This window comes from Lithobates pipiens, unplaced genomic scaffold (genome assembly GCF_037356315.1).
Source record: "Lithobates pipiens isolate NorthernLeopardFrog02 unplaced genomic scaffold, aLitPip1_a1.2 Scaffold_19, whole genome shotgun sequence".
Lineage (NCBI taxonomy): Eukaryota > Metazoa > Chordata > Amphibia > Anura > Ranidae > Lithobates > Lithobates pipiens.
Window position 1 is genome coordinate 596,394,877 of NW_027507764.1, and position 23,821 is coordinate 596,418,697.

Genomic DNA, 23,821 nt, shown 5'->3' on the forward strand with positions numbered 1-23,821 from the left:
GGGATCAGTGGCAATGGTAGGGGGGGATGGGGATCAGTGGCAGTGCTGGGAAGGGATGGGGATCGATGGCAGTGCTGGGGGGGATGGGGATCAGTGGCAGTGCTGGGAAGGGATGGGGATCGATGGCAGTGCTGGGGGGGATGGGGATCAGTGGCAGTGCTGGGGGGTGGGGGAGTCAGTGGCAGTGCTGGGAAGGGATGGGGATCGGTGGCAGTGCTGGGGAGAGGTTGGGGATTAGTGGCAGTGCTGGGGGGTGGGGGAGTCAGTGGCAGTGCTGGGGGGGTGGGGGAGTCAGTGGCAGTGCTGGGAAGGGATGGGGATCGGTGGCAGTGCTGGGGAGAGGTTGGGGATTAGTGGCAGTGCTGGGGGGTGGGGGAGTCAGTGGCAGTGCTGGGGGGGTGGGGGAGTCAGTGGCAGTGCTGGGGGGGGGGAGTGGCAGTGCTGGGAGGATAGGATCACAGGTAGTGGTACTCGCTGTCTTTGGTTCCGTGGTGTCTGCGGCAGCAGTGACACCTATGCCAAGATCAGGAGATGGGGTCTCCTCCAGCCCCTCCCACTTCAGGCCTCAGAAGTCAGCTGACTTCTAGTCTCTGAGCTGAGTGGGCGGCCATGGGCTCCAGGGGACAGCCCAGCTCACTGCTGGGATGCACCATCTGCCTGCCTGGATGGGGGGGGGGGGGGGAACGCGGAGCTTCTCGTGCCTGGAAGTCCAGTTTCCTTCTCAGGCTGCCCCTAACCTGCAGAGCCGGCCAATGAGGAAGGGACGCCTCCGGCACCCCTGACTGATGTGTGCTGGTTGCGGCACCCCTGACTGATGTGTGCTGGTTGCGGCACCCCTGACTGATGTGTGCTGGTTGCGGCACCCCTGACTGATGTGTGCTGGTTGCGGCACCCCTGACTGATGTGTGCTGGTTGCGGCACCCCTGACTGATGTGTGCTGGTTGAGGCACCCCTGACTGATGTGTGCTGGTTGAGGCACCCCTGACTGATGTGTGCTGGTTGCGGCACCCCTGACTGATGTGTGCTGGTTGCGGCACCCCTGACTGATGTGTGCTGGTTGCGGCACCCCTGACTGATGTGTGCTGGTTGCGGCACCCCTGACTGATGTGTGCTGGTTGCGGCACCCCTGACTGATGTGTGCTGGTTGAAATCGCAATGTTCTTCTGGTTTCCGTGTGATTTCAGTGCAGGTGCCCCTTTGTCTGTCTCGTCTCTTTTGGCATCCTGTGCAGCCAGTCACCCAGAAGAAGTTCCTGCTCCTCTTTTGGGTGAAAGGCTTCATGTGATGTGATTTGCCACACAGACAATCGCGGCAAAACCGCACCACGTTTTTGCCACAAACGATCCTTTGTGCAATCAATTGATCCTTCCTTCGATTGACCGATACTTTGATTAATTTTTTCGATCATCCAATGCTTCCTGTGATCAAAGTATCGGTCAATCGAAGGAAGGATCAATTGATTGCATGAAGGATCATTAATGCAAAAGAAGGGAAGATGGATTGGTTGCTCGATGGAAGGATGGGGTGAAGGAAGGATCAATCGATCGCAGGATTTATTCGTAGTTTGAAAGAAGGATTGTTCGATCGCAGGAAGGATCAGTCGATTGCTCCTTTTTTTGATTGACGAATGCTTCCATCGATCAGCCGACTATTCCTACAATCGTTCGGCTGACCTTTCTCCCCTCAATATATTGCCCCGCCCCCCCAGGTGACTGTAACTCACAAAGGGGCGGGGTGGAAGGCGGGCTCCTCCTCTTCTCGGTCATCTGAATTTCCCGCCCACCCTCCGCACATGCGCAGTACACCCGGACGCCACACTTTGTTCCTATAGGTGGATTAGGCCACGTGACCAGGAAATGCAGCGAGCGGCTCTTTGATTGGTGCTCCTTGACTGATCCCGCCCCCCGGAAGTAATTTCAGGAGGTGGTGCTTCGCACTCAGCGGTCATGCTGCTACACTTCATCCACGGAGCCCTCCGCCAATCACCGCTGAGGTGAGCGCAGTGCACAACGGGACAGGGGAGGGGCCTCACTGAGCGGTATCCCGGGGCAACCGAGCTGAGGGAAGCAAGCGCAGAGTCCGAACTTCTCTCCGGGAATGACCCCGCCCACTCCGAGCTTCGGTCCCGCCCACTCAACTTAGGCCCCGCCCACTCTGAGCTTCGGACTCGCCCACACCGGCTCCGGTCATCCCCATCCTCAGATTCCCCCATAGATGTAATGTCGGGGTTCTCCTTTATAGTCTGTGTGTCCTCTGGTCATCTCCATCCTCAGATTCCCCCGTAGATGTAATGTCGGGGTTCTCCTTTATATTCTGTCCTCTGGTCATCCCCATCCTCAGATTCCTCCATAGATGTAATGTCGGGGTTCTCCTTTATAGTCTGTGTGTCCTCTGGTCATCTCCATCCTCAGATTCCTCCATAGATGTAATGTCGGGGTTCTCCTTTATAGTCTGTCCTCTGGTCATCTCCATCCTCAGATTCCCCCATAGATGTAATGTCGGGGTTCTCCTTTATATTCTGTCCTCTGGTCATCTCCATCCTCAGATTCCCCCATAGATGTAATGTCGGGGTTCTCCTTTATAGTCTGTCCTCTGGTCATCTCCATCCTCAGATTCCCCCATAGATGTAATGTCGGGGTTCTCCTTTATATTCTGTCCTCTGGTCATCTCCATCCTCAGATTCCTCCATAGATGTAATGTCGGGGTTCTCCTTTATAGTCTGTCCTCTGGTCATCTCCATCCTCAGATTCCTCCATAGATGTAATGTCGGGGTTCTCCTTTATAGTCTGTCCTCTGGTCATCTCCATCCTCAGATTCCCCCATAGATGTAATGTTGGGGTTCTCCTTTATAGTCTGTCCTCTGGTCATCTCCATCCTCAGATTCCTCCATAGATGTAATGTCGGGGTTCTCCTTTATATTCTGTGTGTCCTCTGGTCATCTCCATCCTCAGATTCCCCCATAGATGTAATGTCGGGGTTCTCCTTTATATTCTGTGTGTCCTCTGGTCATCCCCATCCTCAGATTCCTCCATAGATGTAATGTCGGGGTTCTCCTTTATATTCTGTGTGTCCTCTGGTCATCCCCATCCTCAGATTCCTCCATAGATGTAATGTCGGGGTTCTCCTTTATAGTCTGTCCTCTAGTCATCCCCATCCTCAGATTCCTCCATAGATGTAATGTCGGGGTTCTCCTTTATATTCTGTGTGTCCTCTGGTCATCCCCATCCTCAGATTCCTCCATAGATGTAATGTCGGGGTTCTCCTTTATAGTCTGTGTGTCCTCTGGTCATCTCCATCCTCAGATTCCTCCATAGATGTAATGCCGGGGTTCTCCTTTATAGTCTGTGTGTCCTCTGGTCATCTCCATCCTCAGATTCCTCCATAGATGTAATGTCGGGGTTCTCCTTTATAGTCTGTCCTCTGGTCATCTCCATCCTCAGATTCCTCCATAGATGTAATGTCGGGGTTCTCCTTTATAATCTGTGTGTCCTCTGGTCATCTCCATCCTCAGATTCCCCCATAGATGTAATGTCGGGGTTCTCCTTTATAATCTGTGTGTCCTCTGGTCATCTCCATCCTCAGATTCCCCCATAGATGTAATGTCGGGGTTCTCCTTTATAGTCTGTCCTCTGGTCATCTCCATCCTCAGATTCCCCCATAGATGTAATGTCGGGGTTCTCCTTTATAGTCTGTGTGTCCTCTGGTCACCTCCATCCTCAGATTCCCCCATAGATGTAATGTCGGGGTTCTCCTTTATAGTCTGTCCTCTGGTCATCTCCATCCTCAGATTCCTCCATAGATGTAATGTCGGGGTTCTCCTTTATAGTCTGTCCTCTGGTCATCTCCATCCTCAGATTCCTCCATAGATGTAATGTCGGGGTTCTCCTTTATAGTCTGTCCTCTGGTCATCCCCATCCTCAGATTCCTCCATAGATGTAATGTCGGGGTTCTCCTTTATAGTCTGTGTGTCCTCTGGTCATCTCCATCCTCAGATTCCTCCATAGATGTAATGTCGGGGTTCTCCTTTATAGTCTGTCCTCTGGTCATCTCCATCCTCAGATTCCCCCGTAGATGTAATGTCGGAGTTCTCCTTTATAGTCTGTCCTCTGGTCATCTCCATCCTCAGATTCCTCCATAGATGTAATGTCGGGGTTCTCCTTTATAGTCTGTGTGTCCTCTGGTCATCTCCATCCTCAGATTCCCCCATAGATGTAATGTCGGGGTTCTCCTTTATAGTCTGTCCTCTGGTCATCTCCATCCTCAGATTCCCCCATAGATGTAATGTCGGGGTTCTCCTTTATATTCTGTGTGTCCTCTGGTCATCCCCATCCTCAGATTCCTCCATAGATGTAATGTCGGGGTTCTCCTTTATAGTCTGTGTGTCCTCTGGTCATCCCCATCCTCAGATTCCCCCATAGATGTAATGTCGGGGTTCTCCTTTATAGTCTGTCCTCTGGTGATCTCCATCCTCAGATTCCCCCATAGATGTAATGTCGGGGTTCTCCTTTATAGTCTGTCCTCTGGTCATCTCCATCCTCAGATTCCTCCATAGATGTAATGTCGGGGTTCTCCTTTATAGTCTGTCCTCTGGTCTAGTGATGGCCGAACGGTTCGCCCGGCGGTCGTTTCGCGGCGAATTTCCGACTTTCGCCGTCCGCGGGTTCGAACGCCTTTTTCCGTCGTTCGCCCCGGCGGACTTACGTGTTTAATGTATACAAGAACTTTAACCTTTCGTGACACGTTTATCATGTGTTACAGGACAACCAATTGAGACATGACAGCTCATGGACACTTGTACATTCCCCCTAACCTATAAATACACCCGATCCGGTGGCCATTTTACATTCTTTCTTCTGTCACTGTAGGGAAAGGATCCTGTGTGGAGTAGGGACAGAGAAAACGCTAGCTATTTGGTACACAAAAGTTCTTTTCAGGACTGGTATAGGTGTTAGGTCAGCAGCCTGAGTTTCTTTTGTCAGTTTAGATAAAGGGACAGAGCGCTGTATGCTGCTATTTTAGGGACAGCTCAGCCAGATTAGTCTTTCTTCATCATCATCATCATCATCATCATTAGCTGTTACTATCAGGTCCACAAAAGAGCTGTTCCAGCTAATCGTTCCAGCCTACTCTTTTTTGCCAATTTGTATAGGGACAGGCAGGAAGCAGTGTGTCAGGCAGTGAGGATAATTTTAAAGACTTGCTGTTACTATTAGTTCCACAAAGGTTCTTTTCAGGACTGGTATCAGTGGTACGGTAATAGGCTTGTACACGTATAATATTCTTTCTTCCAAATATAGAAAGAATATTATACTTGACTGCTGCCCTTCTGCTGCAGTCTGCTAATCATTCACAACTCACTTGTTCCACAAAGCTCTTTATCAGGACTGGTAACTTGGTCTGTCTAGGGTGCTACGGTACATAGGCTTGGGTGCGGTACAGTCTGCTGTTCTGTAAGGACCGCTATCGGTCCACAATACATAGGGTTGCCGTGCACTACTGCTGACCGCTGCCCTATACTGCAGCAGTCCTTCATTGGTATAGGGACTGACGTACAGTCTGCTAATCACTAACACACAACCTGCTTGGTCCACAAAAGTTCTTATAAGGACTGGTAACTTGGTATAGGGTGCTACGGTACATAGGCCTGAGTGCGTTACAGTCTGCTGTTCTGTAAGGACCGCTATCGGTCCACAATACATAGGGTTGCCGTGCACTACTGCTGACCGCTGCCCTATACTGCAGCAGTCCTTCAGCGGTATAGGGACTGACGCACAGTCTGCTAAACACTAACACACAACCTGCTTGGTCCACAAAAGTTTTTATAAGGACTGGTAACTTGGTATAGGGTGCTACGGTACATAGGCCTGAGTGCAGTACAGTCTGCTGTTCTGTAAGGACCGCTATCGGTCCACAATACATAGGGTTGCCGTGCACTACTGCTGACCGCTGCCCTATACTGCAGCAGTCCTTCATTGGTATAGGGACTGACGTACAGTCTGCTAATCACTAACACACAACCTGCTTGGTCCACAAAAGTTCTTATAAGGACTGGTAACTTGGTATAGGGTGCTACGGTACATAGGCCTGAGTGCGTTACAGTCTGCTGTTCTGTAAGGACCGCTATCGGTCCACAATACATAGGGTTGCCGTGCACTACTGCTGACCGCTGCCCTATACTGCAGCAGTCCTTCATTGGTATAGGGACTGACGTACAGTCTGCTAATCACTAACACACAACCTGCTTGTTCCACAAAAGTTCTTATAAGGACTGGTAACTTGGTATAGGGTGCTACGGTACATAGGCCTGAGTGCGTTACAGTCTGCTGTTCTGTAAGGACCGCTATCGGTCCACAATACATAGGGTTGCCGTGCACTACTGCTGACCGCTGCCCTATACTGCAGCAGTCCTTCATTGGTATAGGGACTGACGTACAGTCTGCTAATCACTAACACACAACCTGCTTGGTCCACAAAAGTTCTTATAAGGACTGGTAACTTGGTATAGGGTGCTACGGTACATAGGCCTGAGTGCGTTACAGTCTGCTGTTCTGTAAGGACCGCTATCGGTCCACAATACATAGGGTTGCCGTGCACTACTGCTGACCGCTGCCCTATACTGCAGCAGTCCTTCATTGGTATAGGGACTGACGTACAGTCTGCTAATCACTAACACACAACCTGCTTGTTCCACAAAAGTTCTTATAAGGACTGGTAACTTGGTATAGGGTGCTACGGTACATAGGCCTGAGTGCGTTACAGTCTGCTGTTCTGTAAGGACCGCTATCGGTCCACAATACATAGGGTTGCCGTGCACTACTGCTGACCGCTGCCCTATACTGCAGCAGTCCTTCATTGGTATAGGGACTGACGTACAGTCTGCTAATCACTAACACACAACCTGCTTGGTCCACAAAAGTTCTTATAAGGACTGGTAACTTGGTATAGGGTGCTACGGTACATAGGCCTGAGTGCGTTACAGTCTGCTGTTCTGTAAGGACCGCTATCGGTCCACAATACATAGGGTTGCCGTGCACTACTGCTGACCGCTGCCCTATACTGCAGCAGTCCTTCAGCGGTATAGGGACTGACGCACAGTCTGCTAAACACTAACACACAACCTGCTTGGTCCACAAAAGTTTTTATAAGGACTGGTAACTTGGTATAGGGTGCTACGGTACATAGGCCTGAGTGCGTTACAGTCTGCTGTTCTGTAAGGACCGCTATCGGTCCACAATACATAGGGTTGCCGTGCACTACTGCTGACCGCTGCCCTATACTGCAGCAGTCCTTCATTGGTATAGGGACTGACGTACAGTCTGCTAATCACTAACACACAACCTGCTTGGTCCACAAAAGTTCTTATAAGGACTGGTAACTTGGTATAGGGTGCTACGGTACATAGGCCTGAGTGCGTTACAGTCTGCTGTTCTGTAAGGACCGCTATCGGTCCACAATACATAGGGTTGCCGTGCACTACTGCTGACCGCTGCCCTATACTGCAGCAGTCCTTCAGCGGTATAGGGACTGACGCACAGTCTGCTAAACACTAACACACAACCTGCTTGGTCCACAAAAGTTCTTATAAGGACTGGTAACTTGGTATAGGGTGCTACGGTACATAGGCCTGAGTGCAGTACAGTCTGCTGTTCTGTAAGGACCGCTATCGGTCCACAATACATAGGGTTGCCGTGCACTACTGCTGACCGCTGCCCTATACTGCAGCAGTCCTTCATTGGTATAGGGACTGACGTACAGTCTGCTAATCACTAACACACAACCTGCTTGTTCCACAAAAGTTCTTATAAGGACTGGTAACTTGGTATAGGGTGCTACGGTACATAGGCTTGAGTGCGGTACAGTCTGCTGTTCTGTAAGGACCGCTATCGGTCCACAATAGATAGGGTTGACGTGCACCACTGCTGACCGCTGCCCTATACTGCAGCAGTCCTTCAGCGGTATAGGGACTGACGTACAGTCTGCTAAACACTAATACACAACCTGCTTGGTCCACAAAAGTTCTTATAAGGACTGGTAACTTGGTATAGGGTGCTACGGTACATAGGCTTGAGTGCGGTACAGTCTGCTGTTCTGTAAGGACCGCTATCGGTCCACAATAGATAGGGTTGACGTGCACCACTGCTGACCGCTGCCCTATACTGCAGCAGTCCTTCAGCGGTATAGGGACTGACGTACAGTCTGCTAAACACTAATACACAACCTGCTTGGTCCACAAAAGTTCTTATAAGGACTGGTAACTTGGTATAGGGTGCTACGGTACATAGGCTTGAGTGCGGTACAGTCTGCTGTTCTGTAAGGACCGCTATAGGTCCACAATAGATAGGGTTGACGTGCACCACTGCTGACCGCTCACCTATACTGCAGCAGTCCTTCAGCGGTATAGGGACTAAGAGTTTTGTCACAGGGTCATTTAAAAAATGACATGCAGAGGAAGAGGCAGGCCCTTCCGCAGGGGTGGTAGGGGTAGGGCAGGAGCAACAGGCTTGAGCCAAAGTGGGAAGTTGCAGAAGGTGCGTTCAATTACTTTAAAGGATGCACCAGACTTGGTTGAGTGGCTCGCTCAGCCTTACTCTTCTGCACCCTCCTCATCCTCTCGATCTGCACCCTCTTCTTCACTCTCTGCTATGTGCACCCCCAAAGACACTACCACCAACAACACGACCACCACCACCACCACCACATACCTTCCGCTTGAGTCACTGGAATTATTTTCCGATCCATATCAAGAGGACATTTCTGATGCGCAGCCACTCTTGGTATTGGATCAGGAAGAGGAGGTAGCAACAAGCGCTACTCAGCAGTCTGACGCCAGTACCCAGATCAGCCCAAGGAGGAGGTTGGTCCCCGGTGTTGCTGCCTACTCTACTTATAGCGGTGGGGAAGGTGACGTTGATGATGACGTGTCTAGTGATGTCACGTGGGTGCCCACAAGAGAGGAAGAGGAGGGGAGTTCAGAGGGAGATATGGACCAGCAGATAGGGAGGAGAAGCAGCAATGACTTACATTGCACAGCAGGGACAAAGCAGACTGCAAATGTATCAGGAGCGAGTCATCGACCATGTACGGTCACATCTGGCGCTCCCAGGACACCGGCACATGGCTCCGCAGTGTGGGCTTTTTTTAACGTGTCCGCTGCTGACAATAGCGTTGCCATCTGCAATCTTTGCAGTCAACGCGTTAGTCGCGGTAAGCCCAATACTCACCTAGGGACGACCGCCTTAAGAAGGCACATGAGCAGCCATCACCGAGCCCAGTGGGAGCAACGGAACACACAAAGCCACACTGCAGGCTCTCACCGTCCAGCCTCGTCTTCTACTTCTCCTTCTCCTCTCTCCTCACAATTGTCCTCCACTCCACCTTCCATCACGCCAAGCTCACATTTTTCTGCAAAAAGGCAGGCTTCCGTGGGCCTAATGTTTGAGCGTAAAAAAATGATGACGCCGGATAACCCTCTTGCCCAACGGTTGGCGGCTGGCTTGTCAGAACTCATAGCCCGCCAACTACTGCCATATAAACTGGTGGACTCGGAGGCCTTTCGCAAATTTGTGGCCATTGGAACACCACAATGGAAGGTCCCAGGAAGGAAGTATTTCTCAGAGAAGGGCATCCCAGAGCTATATGGCCATGTTCAGCGGCAAGTGAATGTATCTCTGGCACACAGTGTCGGTGCCAAGATACATCTGACCACAGACACGTGGTCTAGCAAACACGGGCAGGGAAGGTATATCAGTTTTACTGCCCACTGGGTGAACCTTCTGACGGCCGTCAAGCATGTAACCCGTGGCACCCGTGTAGATTTGGTTTTACCGCCACGGATTGCATGCAGGCCTGACTCTTCTTCTCCTCCTCCTACTCCATCCTCCTCCCTCTCCTCCTCAGCTGCCTCCTCCTTTTCCGCTGCTAGCGTCTCTTCCACTGCACCGCCCAAGCTCCCCAGAACCTATTCCACATGCCAGGTGAGACGTTGCCATGCCGTGCTGCGTCTGTTGTGCCTGGAAGCAAAGAGCCACACTGGCCCGGCACTCCTTTCAGCTTTGCGTTCACAGGCAGATGAGTGGCTAACACCGCTCAATTTGACAGTTGGTAAAGTGGTGTGTGACAACGGTGCCAATCTGCTTAGCGCATTGAAACAGGGCAAAATCACGCACGTGCCGTGCATGGCACACGTCTTAAACTTGGTCGTGCAGCGATTCCTTGTCAAATACCCTGGGGTCCAGGACATCTTGCGGCAGGCAAGGAAAATCTCGGCCCATTTCAGAAGATCTTACACGGCCATGGCTCGCCTTGCTGACATTCAGCGGCGACACCATCTGCCGGTCAGACGTCTTATTTGCGATTGCCCGACGCGATGGAACTCAACCTTCTATATGCTTGATAGGCTGCTCCAGCAGAAACGTGCAGTTAACGTCTACCTGTATGAACTCTGCGAAAGAAACGGTTCTGGGGAGCTGGGTTTTTTTTCACCGCGCCAGTGGCTGCTCATGCGCGACACATGCAGACTTCTGCGGCCATTTGAGGAGATCACCAAACTGGTCAGTCGCAGCCATGGCGCCATCAGTGACATGGTACCTTATGCCTTCTTTCTGGAGCGTGCATTGCGTCGTGTCATTGATCAGGCTGTGGAGGAGCAGGAGCGGGAAGATGAGGAAGTCGCAATGCTGGATGAATTCCCAGGGGGGGCTACTCTATCTGAGACAAGTCAACAACAGGAGTCTGATGAGGAGTCAGAGGAGGATGGTGCCGGGGCGGATGAGCAGGAGCAAGAAGAGCATGCTTTAAACCTTTCTGGGATCCCTGTTGTGCGAGGATGGGGAGAGGAGAATGAAGAGGACGACATTATCCTGGATGATGAGCAGGAGCCAGGCCACCACACCGCTTCCACTTTAGTGCAAATGGGGGCCTTCATGCTCCAGTGTTTTAATAGGGACCCCCGTATAAAAAGCATGAGGGTCAAGGACCAGTACTGGGTGGCAACGTACTTAGACCCCCGGTACAAACACAAAATGGCGGAAATGTTACCGCCGTCGCAGAGGGCTGTCAGAATGCAGCACTTCCAGGCCTTGCTTCGAGAAATGCTGCATTCTGCTTTTGCGTGCGCTGGCAGAGGAGCAATTCCCACTCCCAGAGAAGGATTTGCGGGTACCAATCCAACAGCGCCTGCAAGAAGAGGCCGGTTTGAAGATGTGTTGGTGACTTCGGATATGAGGTCATTCTTTCAGCCGACCCATCGACAGGTGTCATCCGGATCCAGCATCAGGGAACGCCTAGACCGTCAGGTGTCCGACTACATTGGGTTAACGGCCGATGTGGACGCTCTGAGGAGTGATGAACCCCTAGACTACTGGGTGGGCAGGCTTGACCTCTGGCCAGAGCTTGCCCAATTTGCAATCGAACTGTTGGCTTGCCCCTCATCCAGTGTCCTGTCCGAAAGGACGTTCAGCGCAGCAGGGGGGATTGTGACCGATAAGCGTACTCGCCTAGCTCACCACAGTGTTAACTACCTCACATTTCTAAAAATGAATGAGGCATGGATCTCGGAGGAATTCAACACATGTGATCAGTAGACCATGTATATGTCTATAAACAATTTTTGGAATCAAGCACACAGACCTTCTTAATTCATTTGGCTCACTTCCCTGACCCAAAAAAGCACACCGTACTATATGCCCCTACCCTCCTCTTTGAAGAGGTTGAGCGGTGTCATATTTCTACTGGGGCTGCTTATTATGAGGGGTTCCCACCATCCCTGTGCTGTGCTGACTTCCTCCTGGGTGTTCTTATTATGAGGGGCTCCCACCATCCCTGTGCTGTGCTGACTTCCTCCTGGGGGTTCTTATTATGAGGGGATCACACCATCCCTGTGCTGTGCTGACTTCCTCCTGGGGCTGCTTACGGTGCTGCTGTCAGCGCTGTATGTCACGGAGCTGCTGTCAGCGCTGTATGTCACGGAGCTGCTGTCAGCGCTGTATGTCACGGAGCTGCTGTCAGCGCTGTATGTCACGGAGCTGCTGTCAGCGCTGTATGTCACGGTGCTGCTGTCAGCGCTGTATGTCACGGAGCTGCTGTCAGCGCTGTATGTCACGGAGCTGCTGTCAGTGCTGTATGTCACGGAGCTGCTGTCAGCGCTGTATGTCACGGAGCTGCTGTCAGCGCTGTATGTCACGGAGCTGCTGTCAGCGCTGTATGTCACGGTGCTGCTGTCAGCGCTGTATGTCACGGAGCTGCTGTCAGCGCTGTATGTCACGGAGCTGCTGTCAGCGCTGTATGTCACGGAGCTGCTGTCAGCGCTGTATGTCACGGAGCTGCTGTCAGCGCTGTATGTCACGGTGCTGATGTCAGTGCTCTGTATTACGGTGCTGCTGTCAGTGCTCTGTATCTCCTGCACCCTCTTGTTTGCCTACCCTGGTCCCTGACCTTCCCTCTCCTCCATTGCCTTCATTAGCTCCATAGTCCTGAATTGTCAGAACAATTTCCCAAATAAAAAAAAAATGCTTGTAGTTATCGATCCCAAATTCACCTCATACATGTATTATGCTATTGTCCAGGTGGTGGGACTACGTGCTACCCCCTAATAATTACCCCGTGGCCGCAAATTCGACCTAAAGGTTTGCGAAATTCGCCTCCCATTGAAGTCAATGGAGCCCGCGGCGAACGGTCGTTTTCGCGAACGTTTGTGTCCGTTCGCGTTTCGCGTTCGCGAAACGTCCCGTCGGAAGTTCGTCCATCACTACTCTGGTCATCTCCATCCTCAGATTCCCCCGTAGATGTAATGTCGGAGTTCTCCTTTATAGTCTGTCCTCTGGTCATCTCCATCCTCAGATTCCTCCATAGATGTAATGTCGGGGTTCTCCTTTATAGTCTGTGTGTCCTCTGGTCATCTCCATCCTCAGATTCCCCCATAGATGTAATGTCGGGGTTCTCCTTTATAGTCTGTCCTCTGGTCATCTCCATCCTCAGATTCCTCCATAGATGTAATGTCGGGGTTCTCCTTTATATTCTGTGTGTCCTCTGGTCATCTCCATCCTCAGATTCCTCCATAGATGTAATGTCGGGGTTCTCCTTTATAGTCTGTGTGTCCTCTGGTCATCTCCATCCTCAGATTCCTCCATAGATGTAATGTCGGGGTTCTCCTTTATATTCTGTGTGTCCTCTGGTCATCTCCGTCCTCAGATTCCTCCATAGATGTAATGTCGGGGTTCTCCTTTATAGTCTGTCCTCTGGTCATCTCCATCCTCAGATTCCTCCATAGATGTAATGTCGGGGTTCTCCTTTATAGTCTGTGTGTCCTCTGGTCATCCCCGTCCTCAGATTCCTCCATAGATGTAATGTCGGGGTTCTCCTTTATATTCTGTGTGTCCTCTGGTCATCTCCATCCTCAGATTCCCCCGTAGATGTAATGTCGGAGTTCTCCTTTATAGTCTGTCCTCTGGTCATCTCCATCCTCAGATTCCTCCATAGATGTAATGTCGGGGTTCTCCTTTATAGTCTGTGTGTCCTCTGGTCATCTCCATCCTCAGATTCCCCCATAGATGTAATGTCGGGGTTCTCCTTTATAGTCTGTCCTCTGGTCATCTCCATCCTCAGATTCCTCCATAGATGTAATGTCGGGGTTCTCCTTTATATTCTGTGTGTCCTCTGGTCATCTCCATCCTCAGATTCCTCCATAGATGTAATGTCGGGGTTCTCCTTTATAGTCTGTGTGTCCTCTGGTCATCTCCATCCTCAGATTCCTCCATAGATGTAATGTCGGGGTTCTCCTTTATATTCTGTGTGTCCTCTGGTCATCTCCGTCCTCAGATTCCTCCATAGATGTAATGTCGGGGTTCTCCTTTATAGTCTGTCCTCTGGTCATCTCCATCCTCAGATTCCTCCATAGATGTAATGTCGGGGTTCTCCTTTATAGTCTGTGTGTCCTCTGGTCATCCCCGTCCTCAGATTCCTCCATAGATGTAATGTCGGGGTTCTCCTTTATATTCTGTGTGTCCTCTGGTCATCTCCATCCTCAGATTCCCCCGTAGATGTAATGTCGGAGTTCTCCTTTATAGTCTGTCCTCTGGTCATCTCCATCCTCAGATTCCTCCATAGATGTAATGTCGGGGTTCTCCTTTATAGTCTGTGTGTCCTCTGGTCATCCCCATCCTCAGATTCCTCCATAGATGTAATGTCGGGGTTCTCCTTTATAGTCTGTGTGTCCTCTGGTCATCTCCATCCTCAGATTCCTCCATAGATGTAATGTCGGGGTTCTCCTTTATAGTCTGTCCTCTGGTCATCTCCATCCTCAGATTCCTCCATAGATGTAATGTCGGTGTTCTCCTTTATAGTCTGTCCTCTGGTCATCTCCATCCTCAGATTCCTCCATAGATGTAATGTCGGGGTTCTCCTTTATATTCTGTGTGTCCTCTGGTCATCTCCGTCCTCAGATTCCTCCATAGATGTAATGTCGGGGTTCTCCTTTATAGTCTGTCCTCTGGTCATCTCCATCCTCAGATTCCTCCATAGATGTAATGTCGGGGTTCTCCTTTATAGTCTGTCCTCTGGTCATCTCCATCCTCAGATTCCTCCATAGATGTAATGTCGGGGTTCTCCTTTATAGTCTGTGTGTCCTCTGGTCATCTCCATCCTCAGATTCCTCCATAGATGTAATGTCGGGGTTCTCCTTTATAGTCTGTGTGTCCTCTGGTCATCTCCATCCTCAGATTCCTCCATAGATGTAATGTCGGGGTTCTCCTTTATAGTCTGTCCTCTGGTCATCCCCGTCCTCAGATTCCTCCATAGATGTAATGTCGGGGTTCTCCTTTATAGTCTGTGTCTCCTCTGGTCATCTCCATCCTCAGATTCCTCCATAGATGTAATGTCGGGGTTCTCCTTTATAGTCTGTGTCTCCTCTGGTCATCTCCATCCTCAGATTCCTCCATAGATGTAATGTCGGGGTTCTCCTTTATATTCTGTGTGTCCTCTGGTCATCCCCGTCCTCAGATTCCTCCATAGATGTAATGTCGGGGTTCTCCTTTATATTCTGTGTGTCCTTTGGTCATCCCCGTCCTCAGATTCCTCCATAGATGTAATGTCGGGGTTCTCCTTTATATTCTGTGTGTCCTCTGGTCATCTCCGTCCTCAGATTCCTCCATAGATGTAATGTCGGGGTTCTCCTTTATAGTCTGTCCTCTGGTCATCCCCGTCCTCAGATTCCTCCATAGATGTAATGTCGGGGTTCTCCTTTATATTCTGTGTGTCCTCTGGTCATCTCCATCCTCAGATTCCCCCATAGATGTAATGTCGGGGTTCTCCTTTATAGTCTGTCCTCTGGTCATCCCCATCCTCAGATTCCTCCATAGATGTAATGTCGGGGTTCTCCTTTATAGTCTGTGTGTCCTCTGGTCATCCCCATCCTCAGATTCCTCCATAGATGTAATGTCGGGGTTCTCCTTTATATTCTGTGTGTCCTCTGGTCATCCCCATCCTCAGATTCCTCCATAGATGTAATGTCGGGGTTCTCCTTTATATTCTGTGTGTCCTCTGGTCATCCCCGTCCTCAGATTCCTCATAGATGTAATGTCGGGGTTCTCCTTTATAGTCTGTCCTCTGGTCATCTCCATCCTCAGATTCCCTCATAGATGTAATGTCGGGGTTCTCCTTTATAGTCTGTCCTCTGGTCATCTCCATCCTCAGATTCCTCCATAGATGTAATGTCGGGGTTCTCCTTTATATTCTGTGTGTCCTCTGGTCATCCCCGTCCTCAGATTCCTCATAGATGTAATGTCGGGGTTCTCCTTTATAGTCTGTCCTCTGGTCATCTCCATCCTCAGATTCCCTCATAGATGTAATGTCGGGGGTTCTCCTTTATAGTCTGTCCTCTGGTCATCTCCATCCTCAGATTCCTCCATAGATGTAATGTCGGGGTTCTCCTTTATATTCTGTGTGTCCTCTGGTCATCCCCGTCCTCAGATTCCTCCATAGATGTAATGTCGGGGTTCTCCTATATAGTCTGTGTGTCCTCTGGTCATCCCCGTCCTCAGATTCCTCCATAGATGTAATGTCGGGGTTCTCCTTTATATTCTGTGTGTCCTCTGGTCATCCCCGTCCTCAGATTCCCCCGTAGATGTAATGTCGGGGTTCTCCTTTATAGTCTGTGTGTCCTCTGGTCATCTCCATCCTCAGATTCCTCCATAGATGTAATGTCGGGGTTCTCCTTTATATTCTGTGTGTCCACTGGTCATCCCCGTCCTCAGATTCCTCATAGATGTAATGTCGGGGTTCTCCCTTATAGTCTGTCCTCTGGTCATCTCCATCCTCAGATTCCCTCATAGATGTAATGTCGGGGTTCTCCTTTATAGTCTGTCCTCTGGTCATCTCCATCCTCAGATTCCTCCATAGATGTAATGTCGGGGTTCTCCTTTATATTCTGTGTGTCCTCTGGTCATCCCCGTCCTCAGATTCCTCCATAGATGTAATGTCGGGGTTCTCCTATATAGTCTGTGTGTCCTCTGGTCATCCCCGTCCTCAGATTCCTCCATAGATGTAATGTCGGGGTTCTCCTTTATAGTCTGTGTGTCCTCTGGTCATCTCCATCCTCAGATTCCCCGTAGATGTAATGTCGGGGTTCTCCTTTATAGTCTGTGTGTCCTCTGGTCATCCCCATCCTCAGATTCCTCCATAGATGTAATGTCGGGGTTCTCCTTTATAGTCTGTGTGTCCTCTGGTCATCCCCATACTCAGATTCCTCCATAGATGTAATGTCGGGGTTCTCCTTTATAGTCTGTGTGTCCTCTGGTCATCTCCATCCTCAGTTTCCTCCATAGATGTAATGTCGGGGTTCTCCTTTATATTCTGTGTGTCCTCTGGTCATCTCCATCCTCAGATTCCCCCATAGATGTAATGTCGGGGTTCTCCTTTATAGTCTGTCCTCTGGTCATCCCCATCCTCAGATTCCTCCATAGATGTAATGTCGGGGTTCTCCTTTATAGTCTGTGTGTCCTCTGGTCATCCCCATCCTCAGATTCCTCCATAGATGTAATGTCGGGGTTCTCCTTTATATTCTGTGTGTCCTCTGGTCATCCCCGTCCTCAGATTCCTCATAGATGTAATGTCGGGGTTCTCCTTTATAGTCTGTCCTCTGGTCATCCCCGTCCTCAGATTCCTCATAGATGTAATGTCGGGGTTCTCCTTTATAGTCTGTCCTCTGGTCATCTCCATCCTCAGATTCCCTCATAGATGTAATGTCGGGGTTCTCCTTTATAGTCTGTCCTCTGGTCATCTCCATCCTCAGATTCCTCCATAGATGTAATGTCGGGGTTCTCCTTTATATTCTGTGTGTCCTCTGGTCATCCCCGTCCTCAGATTCCTCATAGATGTAATGTCGGGGTTCTCCTTTATAGTCTGTCCTCTGGTCATCTCCATCCTCAGATTCCCTCATAGATGTAATGTCGGGGGTTCTCCTTTATAGTCTGTCCTCTGGTCATCTCCATCCTCAGATTCCTCCATAGATGTAATGTCGGGGTTCTCCTTTATATTCTGTGTGTCCTCTGGTCATCCCCGTCCTCAGATTCCTCCATAGATGTAATGTCGGGGTTCTCCTATATAGTCTGTGTGTCCTCTGGTCATCCCCGTCCTCAGATTCCTCCATAGATGTAATGTCGGGGTTCTCCTTTATATTCTGTGTGTCCTCTGGTCATCCCCGTCCTCAGATTCCCCCGTAGATGTAATGTCGGGGTTCTCCTTTATAGTCTGTGTGTCCTCTGGTCATCTCCATCCTCAGATTCCTCCATAGATGTAATGTCGGGGTTCTCCTTTATATTCTGTGTGTCCACTGGTCATCCCCGTCCTCAGATTCCTCATAGATGTAATGTCGGGGTTCTCCCTTATAGTCTGTCCTCTGGTCATCTCCATCCTCAGATTCCCTCATAGATGTAATGTCGGGGTTCTCCTTTATAGTCTGTCCTCTGGTCATCTCCATCCTCAGATTCCTCCATAGATGTAATGTCGGGGTTCTCCTTTATATTCTGTGTGTCCTCTGGTCATCCCCGTCCTCAGATTCCTCCATAGATGTAATGTCGGGGTTCTCCTATATAGTCTGTGTGTCCTCTGGTCATCCCCGTCCTCAGATTCCTCCATAGATGTAATGTCGGGGTTCTCCTTTATATTCTGTGTGTCCTCTGGTCATCCCCGTCCTCAGATTCCCCCGTAGATGTAATGTCGGGGTTCTCCTTTATAGTCTGTGTGTCCTCTGGTCATCTCCATCCTCAGATTCCCCGTAGATGTAATGTCGGGGTTCTCCTTTATAGTCTGTGTGTCCTCTGGTCATCCCCATCCTCAGATTCCTCCATAGATGTAATGTCGGGGTTCTCCTTTATAGTCTGTGTGTCCTCTGGTCATCTCCATCCTCAGTTTCCCCCATAGATGTAATGTCGGGGTTCTCCTTTATAGTCTGTGTGTCCTCTGGTCATCCCCGTCCTCAGATTCCTCCATAGATGTAATGTCGGGGTTCTCCTTTATAGTCTGTGTGTCCTCTGGTCATCTCCATCCTCAGATTCCTCCATAGATGTAATGTCGGGGTTCTCCTTTATAGTCTGTCCTCTGGTCATCTCCATCCTCAGATTCCTCCATAGATGTAATGTCGGGGTTCTCCTTTATAGTCTGTGTGTCCTCTGGTCATCCCCGTCCTCAGATTCCTCCATAGATGTAATGTCGGGGTTCTCCTTTATATTCTGTGTGTCCTCTGGTCATCTCCGTCCTCAGATTCCTCCGTAGATGTAATGTCGGGGTTCTCCTTTATAGTCTGTGTGTCCTCTGGTCATCTCCATCCTCAGATTCCTCCATAGATGTAATGTCGGGGTTCTCCTTTATAGTCTGTCCTCTGGTCATCTCCATCCTCAGATTCCTCCATAGATGTAATGTCGGGGTTCTCCTTTATAGTCTGTGTGTCCTCTGGTCATCCCCATCCTCAGATTCCTCCATAGATGTAATGTCGGGGTTCTCCTTTATATTCTGTGTGTCCTCTGGTCATCTCCATCCTCAGATTCCTCCATAGATGTAATGTCGGGGTTCTCCTTTATAGTCTGTGTCTCCTCTGGTCATCTCCATCCTCAGATTCCTCCATAGATGTAATGTCGGGGTTCTCCTTTATAGTCTGTCCTCTGGTCATCTCCATCCTCAGATTCCTCCATAGATGTAATGTCGGGGTTCTCCTTTATAGTCTGTGTGTCCTCTGGTCATCTCCATCCTCAGATTCCCCCATAGATGTAATGTCGGGGTTCTCCTTTATAGTCTGTGTCTCCTCTGGTCATCCCCGTCCTCAGATTCCTCCATAGATGTAATGTCGGGGTTCTCCTTTATATTCTGTGTCTCCTCTGGTCATCCCCGTCCTCAGATTCCTCCATAGATGTAATGTCGGGGTTCTCCTTTATATTCTGTGTCTCCTCTGGTCATCCCCGTCCTCAGATTCCTCCAAAGATGTAATGTCGGGGTTCTCCTTTATAGTCTGTGTGTCCTCTGGTCATCCCCATCCTCAGATTCCTCCATAGATGTAATGTCGGGGTTCTCCTTTATAGTCTGTCCTCTGGTCATCTCCATCCTCAGATTCCCCCATAGATGTAATGTCGGGGTTCTCCTTTATATTCTGTGTGTCCTCTGGTCATCCCCATCCTCAGATTCCTCATAGATGTAATGTCGGGGTTCTCCTTTATAGTCTGTCCTCTGGTCATCTCCATCCTCAGATTCCCTCATAGATGTAATGTCGGGGTTCTCCTTTATATTCTGTGTCTCCTCTGGTCATCCCCGTCCTCAGATTCCTCCAAAGATGTAATGTCGGGGTTCTCCTTTATAGTCTGTGTGTCCTCTGGTCATCTCCATCCTCAGATTCCTCCATAGATGTAATGTCGGGGTTCTCCTTTATAGTCTGTCCTCTGGTCATCTCCATCCTCAGATTCCTCATAGATGTAATGTCGGGGTTCTCCTTTATAGTCTGTCCTCTGGTCATCTCCATCCTCAGATTCCCTCATAGATGTAATGTCGGAGTTCTCCTTTATATTCTGTGTCTCCTCTGGTCATCCCCGTCCTCAGATTCCTCCAAAGATGTAATGTCGGGGTTCTCCTTTATAGTCTGTGTGTCCTCTGGTCATCTCCATCCTCAGATTCCTCATAGATGTAATGTCGGGGTTCTCCTTTATAGTCTGTCCTCTGGTCATCTCCATCCTCAGATTCCCTCATAGATGTAATGTCGGAGTTCTCCTTTATATTCTGTGTCTCCTCTGGTCATCCCCGTCCTCAGATTCCTCCAAAGATGTAATGTCGGGGTTCTCCTTTATAGTCTGTGTGTCCTCTGGTCATCTCCATCCTCAGATTCCTCATAGATGTAATGTCGGGGTTCTCCTTTATAGTCTGTCCTCTGGTCATCTCCATCCTCAGATTCCCTCATAGATGTAATGTCGGAGTTCTCCTTTATATTCTGTGTGTCCTCTGGTCATCCCCATCCTCAGATTCCTCATAGATGTAATGTCGGGGTTCTCCTTTATAGTCTGTCCTCTGGTCATCTCCATCCTCAGATTCCCTCATAGATGTAATGTCGGAGTTCTCCTTTATATTCTGTGTCTCCTCTGGTCATCCCCGTCCTCAGATTCCTCCAAAGATGTAATGTCGGGGTTCTCCTTTATAGTCTGTGTGTCCTCTGGTCATCTCCATCCTCAGATTCCTCCATAGATGTAATGTCGGGGTTCTCCTTTATAGTCTGTCCTCTGGTCATCTCCATCCTCAGATTCCTCCATAGATGTAATGTCGGGGTTCTCCTTTATATTCTGTGTGTCCTCTGGTCATCTCCATCCTCAGATTCCCCCATAGATGTAATGTCGGGGTTCTCCTTTATAGTCTGTGTCTCCTCTGGTCATCTCCATCCTCAGATTCCTCCATAGATGCAATGTCGGGGTTCTCCTTTATAGTCTGTCCTCTGGTCATCTCCGTCCTCAGATTCCTCCATAGATGCAATGTCGGGGTTCTCCTTTATAGTCTGTCCTCTGGTCATCTCCATCCTCAGATTCCTCCATAGATGTAATGTCGGGGGTTCTCCTTTATAGTCTGTCCTCTGGTCATCTCCATCCTCAGATTCCCTCATAGATGTAATGTCGGGGTTCTCCTTTATAGTCTGTCCTCTGGTCATCCCCATCCTCAGATTCCCTCATAGATGTAATGTCGGGGTTCTCCTTTATAGTCTGTCCTCTGGTCATCTCCATCCTCAGATTCCCTCATAGATGTAATGTCGGGGTTCTCCTTTATAGTCTGTCCTCTGGTCATCCCCATCCTCAGATTCCCTCATAGATGTAATGTCGGGGTTCTCCTTTATAGTCTGTCCTCTGGTCATCCCCATCCTCAGATTCCCTCATAGATGTAATGTCGGGGTTCTCCTTTATAGTCTGTCCTCTGGTCATCTCCATCCTCAGATTCCCTCATAGATGTAATGTCGGGGTTCTCCTTTATAGTCTGTCCTCTGGTCATCCCCATCCTCAGATTCCCTCATAGATGTAATGTCGGGGTTCTCCTTTATAGTCTGTCCTCTGGTCATCCCCATCCTCAGATTCCCTCATAGATGTAATGTCGGGGTTCTCCTTTATAGTCTGTGTGTCCTCTGGTCATCCCCATCCTCAGATTCCCCCATAGATGTAATGTCGGGGTTCTCCTTTATAGTCTGTGTGTCCTCTGGTCATCTCCATCCTCAGATTCCTCATAGATGTAATGTCGGGGTTCTCCTTTATATTCTGTGTCTCCTCTGGTCATCTCCATCCTCAGATTCCTCCATAGATGTAATGGTCGGGGTTCTTCCGCATTGATTTCTTGTTTTCTCTCTTGCAGACTCCTCCGTGTCTCCAGAGCTCCGCCCTCTCCACTGTCCCCGCCCCTTCAGTTCTATGCCCGCCTCCGCAATGTGGCCCGTGGCTCCGCCCTTTCCTCTGCCAGGAAGCCCCTATGTAAGGGGCGGGTGTTGGGCCTGTTGCTGGGACCGGCAGTGGTCTGTGTGGGGGGGCGGGGCGTCCTCTGCCAGCTGGAGGTGACCAATCACACGCCAGACGTCCTGGAAGTCTCCCGACCTGAACCTGAATTCAACTGGACCGAGTTCTGGAGACTGCTCCGCCCACAAATGCTGGCCCTCCTATCCGCTGTCATTGTAAGTGACTCCTCCCACCTTCCTAATGCACCCGGGTGACACTCCTCCCCTCCCCCTACAGGTGGGATGTATGGAGTGCGAGTTCTGAGGACAGTGAGATCGTCTAATTTTATTGGTCGGTTTATTATAACAGAGAGAAAAATAAAAATATCCAGAAAAACTAATTTCATAAAAGTTATAAATTTGCATTTTAATGAGTGGAATAAGTATGTGAACCCTTCACAGAACATGACTTCATAGTTGTCGGTGATCACAGAGGTTTCTTGGAGTTGGCCTCCAGGTTCGCACATCTCAGGAGGGATTTTGTCCTCTTTGCAGATCCTCTCCAAGTCATGAAGGTTTCCAGGATGACATTTGGTGACTCCAACCTTCAGCTCCCTCCACAGATTTTCTATGAGATTAAGGTCTGGAGACTGGCTAGGCCACTCCAGGACCTTCATGTGCTTCTTCTTGAGCCACTCCTTTGTTGCCTTGGCCGTGTGTTTTGGGTCATTGTCATGTTGGAAGACCCGTCCATGACCCGTCTTCAGTGCCCCGGCTGAGGGAAGGAGGTTCTCACCCAAGATTTGATGGTACATGGCCCTGTCCAACGTCACTTTGATGACGTGAAGTTGTCCTGTCCCTTTAGCAGAAAAACCCCCCAAAGCATAATGTCTCCACCTCCATGTATGTCGGTGGGGGATGGTGTTCTTGGGGTCATAGGACCTCCATGTATGATGGTGGGGGGATGGTGTTCTTGGGGTCATAGGTCCTCCATGTATAACGGTGGGGGATGGTGTTCTTAGGGTCATAGGTCCTCCATGTATGACGGTGGGGGATGGTGTTCTTGGGGTCATAGGTCCTCCATGTATGACGGTGGGGATGGTGTTCTTGAGGTCATAGGACCTCCATGTATGACGGTGGGGGATGGTGTTCTTGGGGTCATAGGTCCTCCATGTATGTCGGTGGGGGATGGTGTTCTTGGGGTCATAGGACCTCCATGTATGATGGTGGGGGATGGTGTTCTTGGGGTCATAGGTCCTCCATATATGACGGTGGGGATGGTGTTCTTGGGGTCATAGGTCCTCCATGTATGACGGTGGGGGATGGTGTTCTTGGGGTCATAGGTCCTCCATGTATGACGGTGGGGATGGTGTTCTTGGGGTCATAGGTCCTCCATGTATGACGGTGGGGGATGGTGTTCTTGGGGTCATAGGACCTCCATGTATGACGGTGGGGGATGGTGTTCTTGGGGTCATAGGACCTCCATGTATGACGGTGGGGGATGGTGTTCTTGGGGTCATAGGACCTCCATGTATGACGGTGGGGGATGGTGTTCTTGGGGTCATAGGTCCTCCATGTATGACGGTGGGGATGGTGTTCTTGGGGTCATAGGTCCTCCATGTATGACGGTGCGGATGGTGTTCTTGGGGTCATAGGTCCTCCATGTATGACGGTGGGGGATGGTGTTCTTGGGGTCATAGGTCCTCCATGTATGATGGTGGGGGATGGTGTTCTTGGGGTCATAGGTCCTCCATGTATGACGGTGGGGGATGGTGTTCTTGGGGTCATAGGACCTCCATGTATGACGGTGGGGGATGGTGTTCTTGGGGTCATAGGACCTCCATGTATGACGGTGGGGGATGGTGTTCTTGGGGTCATAGGTCCTCCATG

General features: G+C 50.0%; 1 protein-coding gene across 2 annotated transcripts in view; it reads left to right on the top strand.

The window, feature by feature from the left end:
* Window positions 1-1,846: 1,846 nt before the first annotated feature.
* The window catches only part of LOC143997833 (mitochondrial potassium channel ATP-binding subunit-like), a 55,239-nt gene continuing 33,264 nt past the window's right edge, over window positions 1,847-23,821 (top strand). For both annotated transcript variants that reach the window (XM_077493661.1, XM_077493662.1), the window contains exons 1-2: window positions 1,847-1,993; window positions 21,856-22,168. In XM_077493661.1, coding sequence (XP_077349787.1) covers window positions 1,947-1,993; window positions 21,856-22,168 — 360 coding nt within the window. In that variant the 5' untranslated portion in view covers window positions 1,847-1,946. The remainder of the gene's footprint in view (window positions 1,994-21,855; window positions 22,169-23,821) is intronic.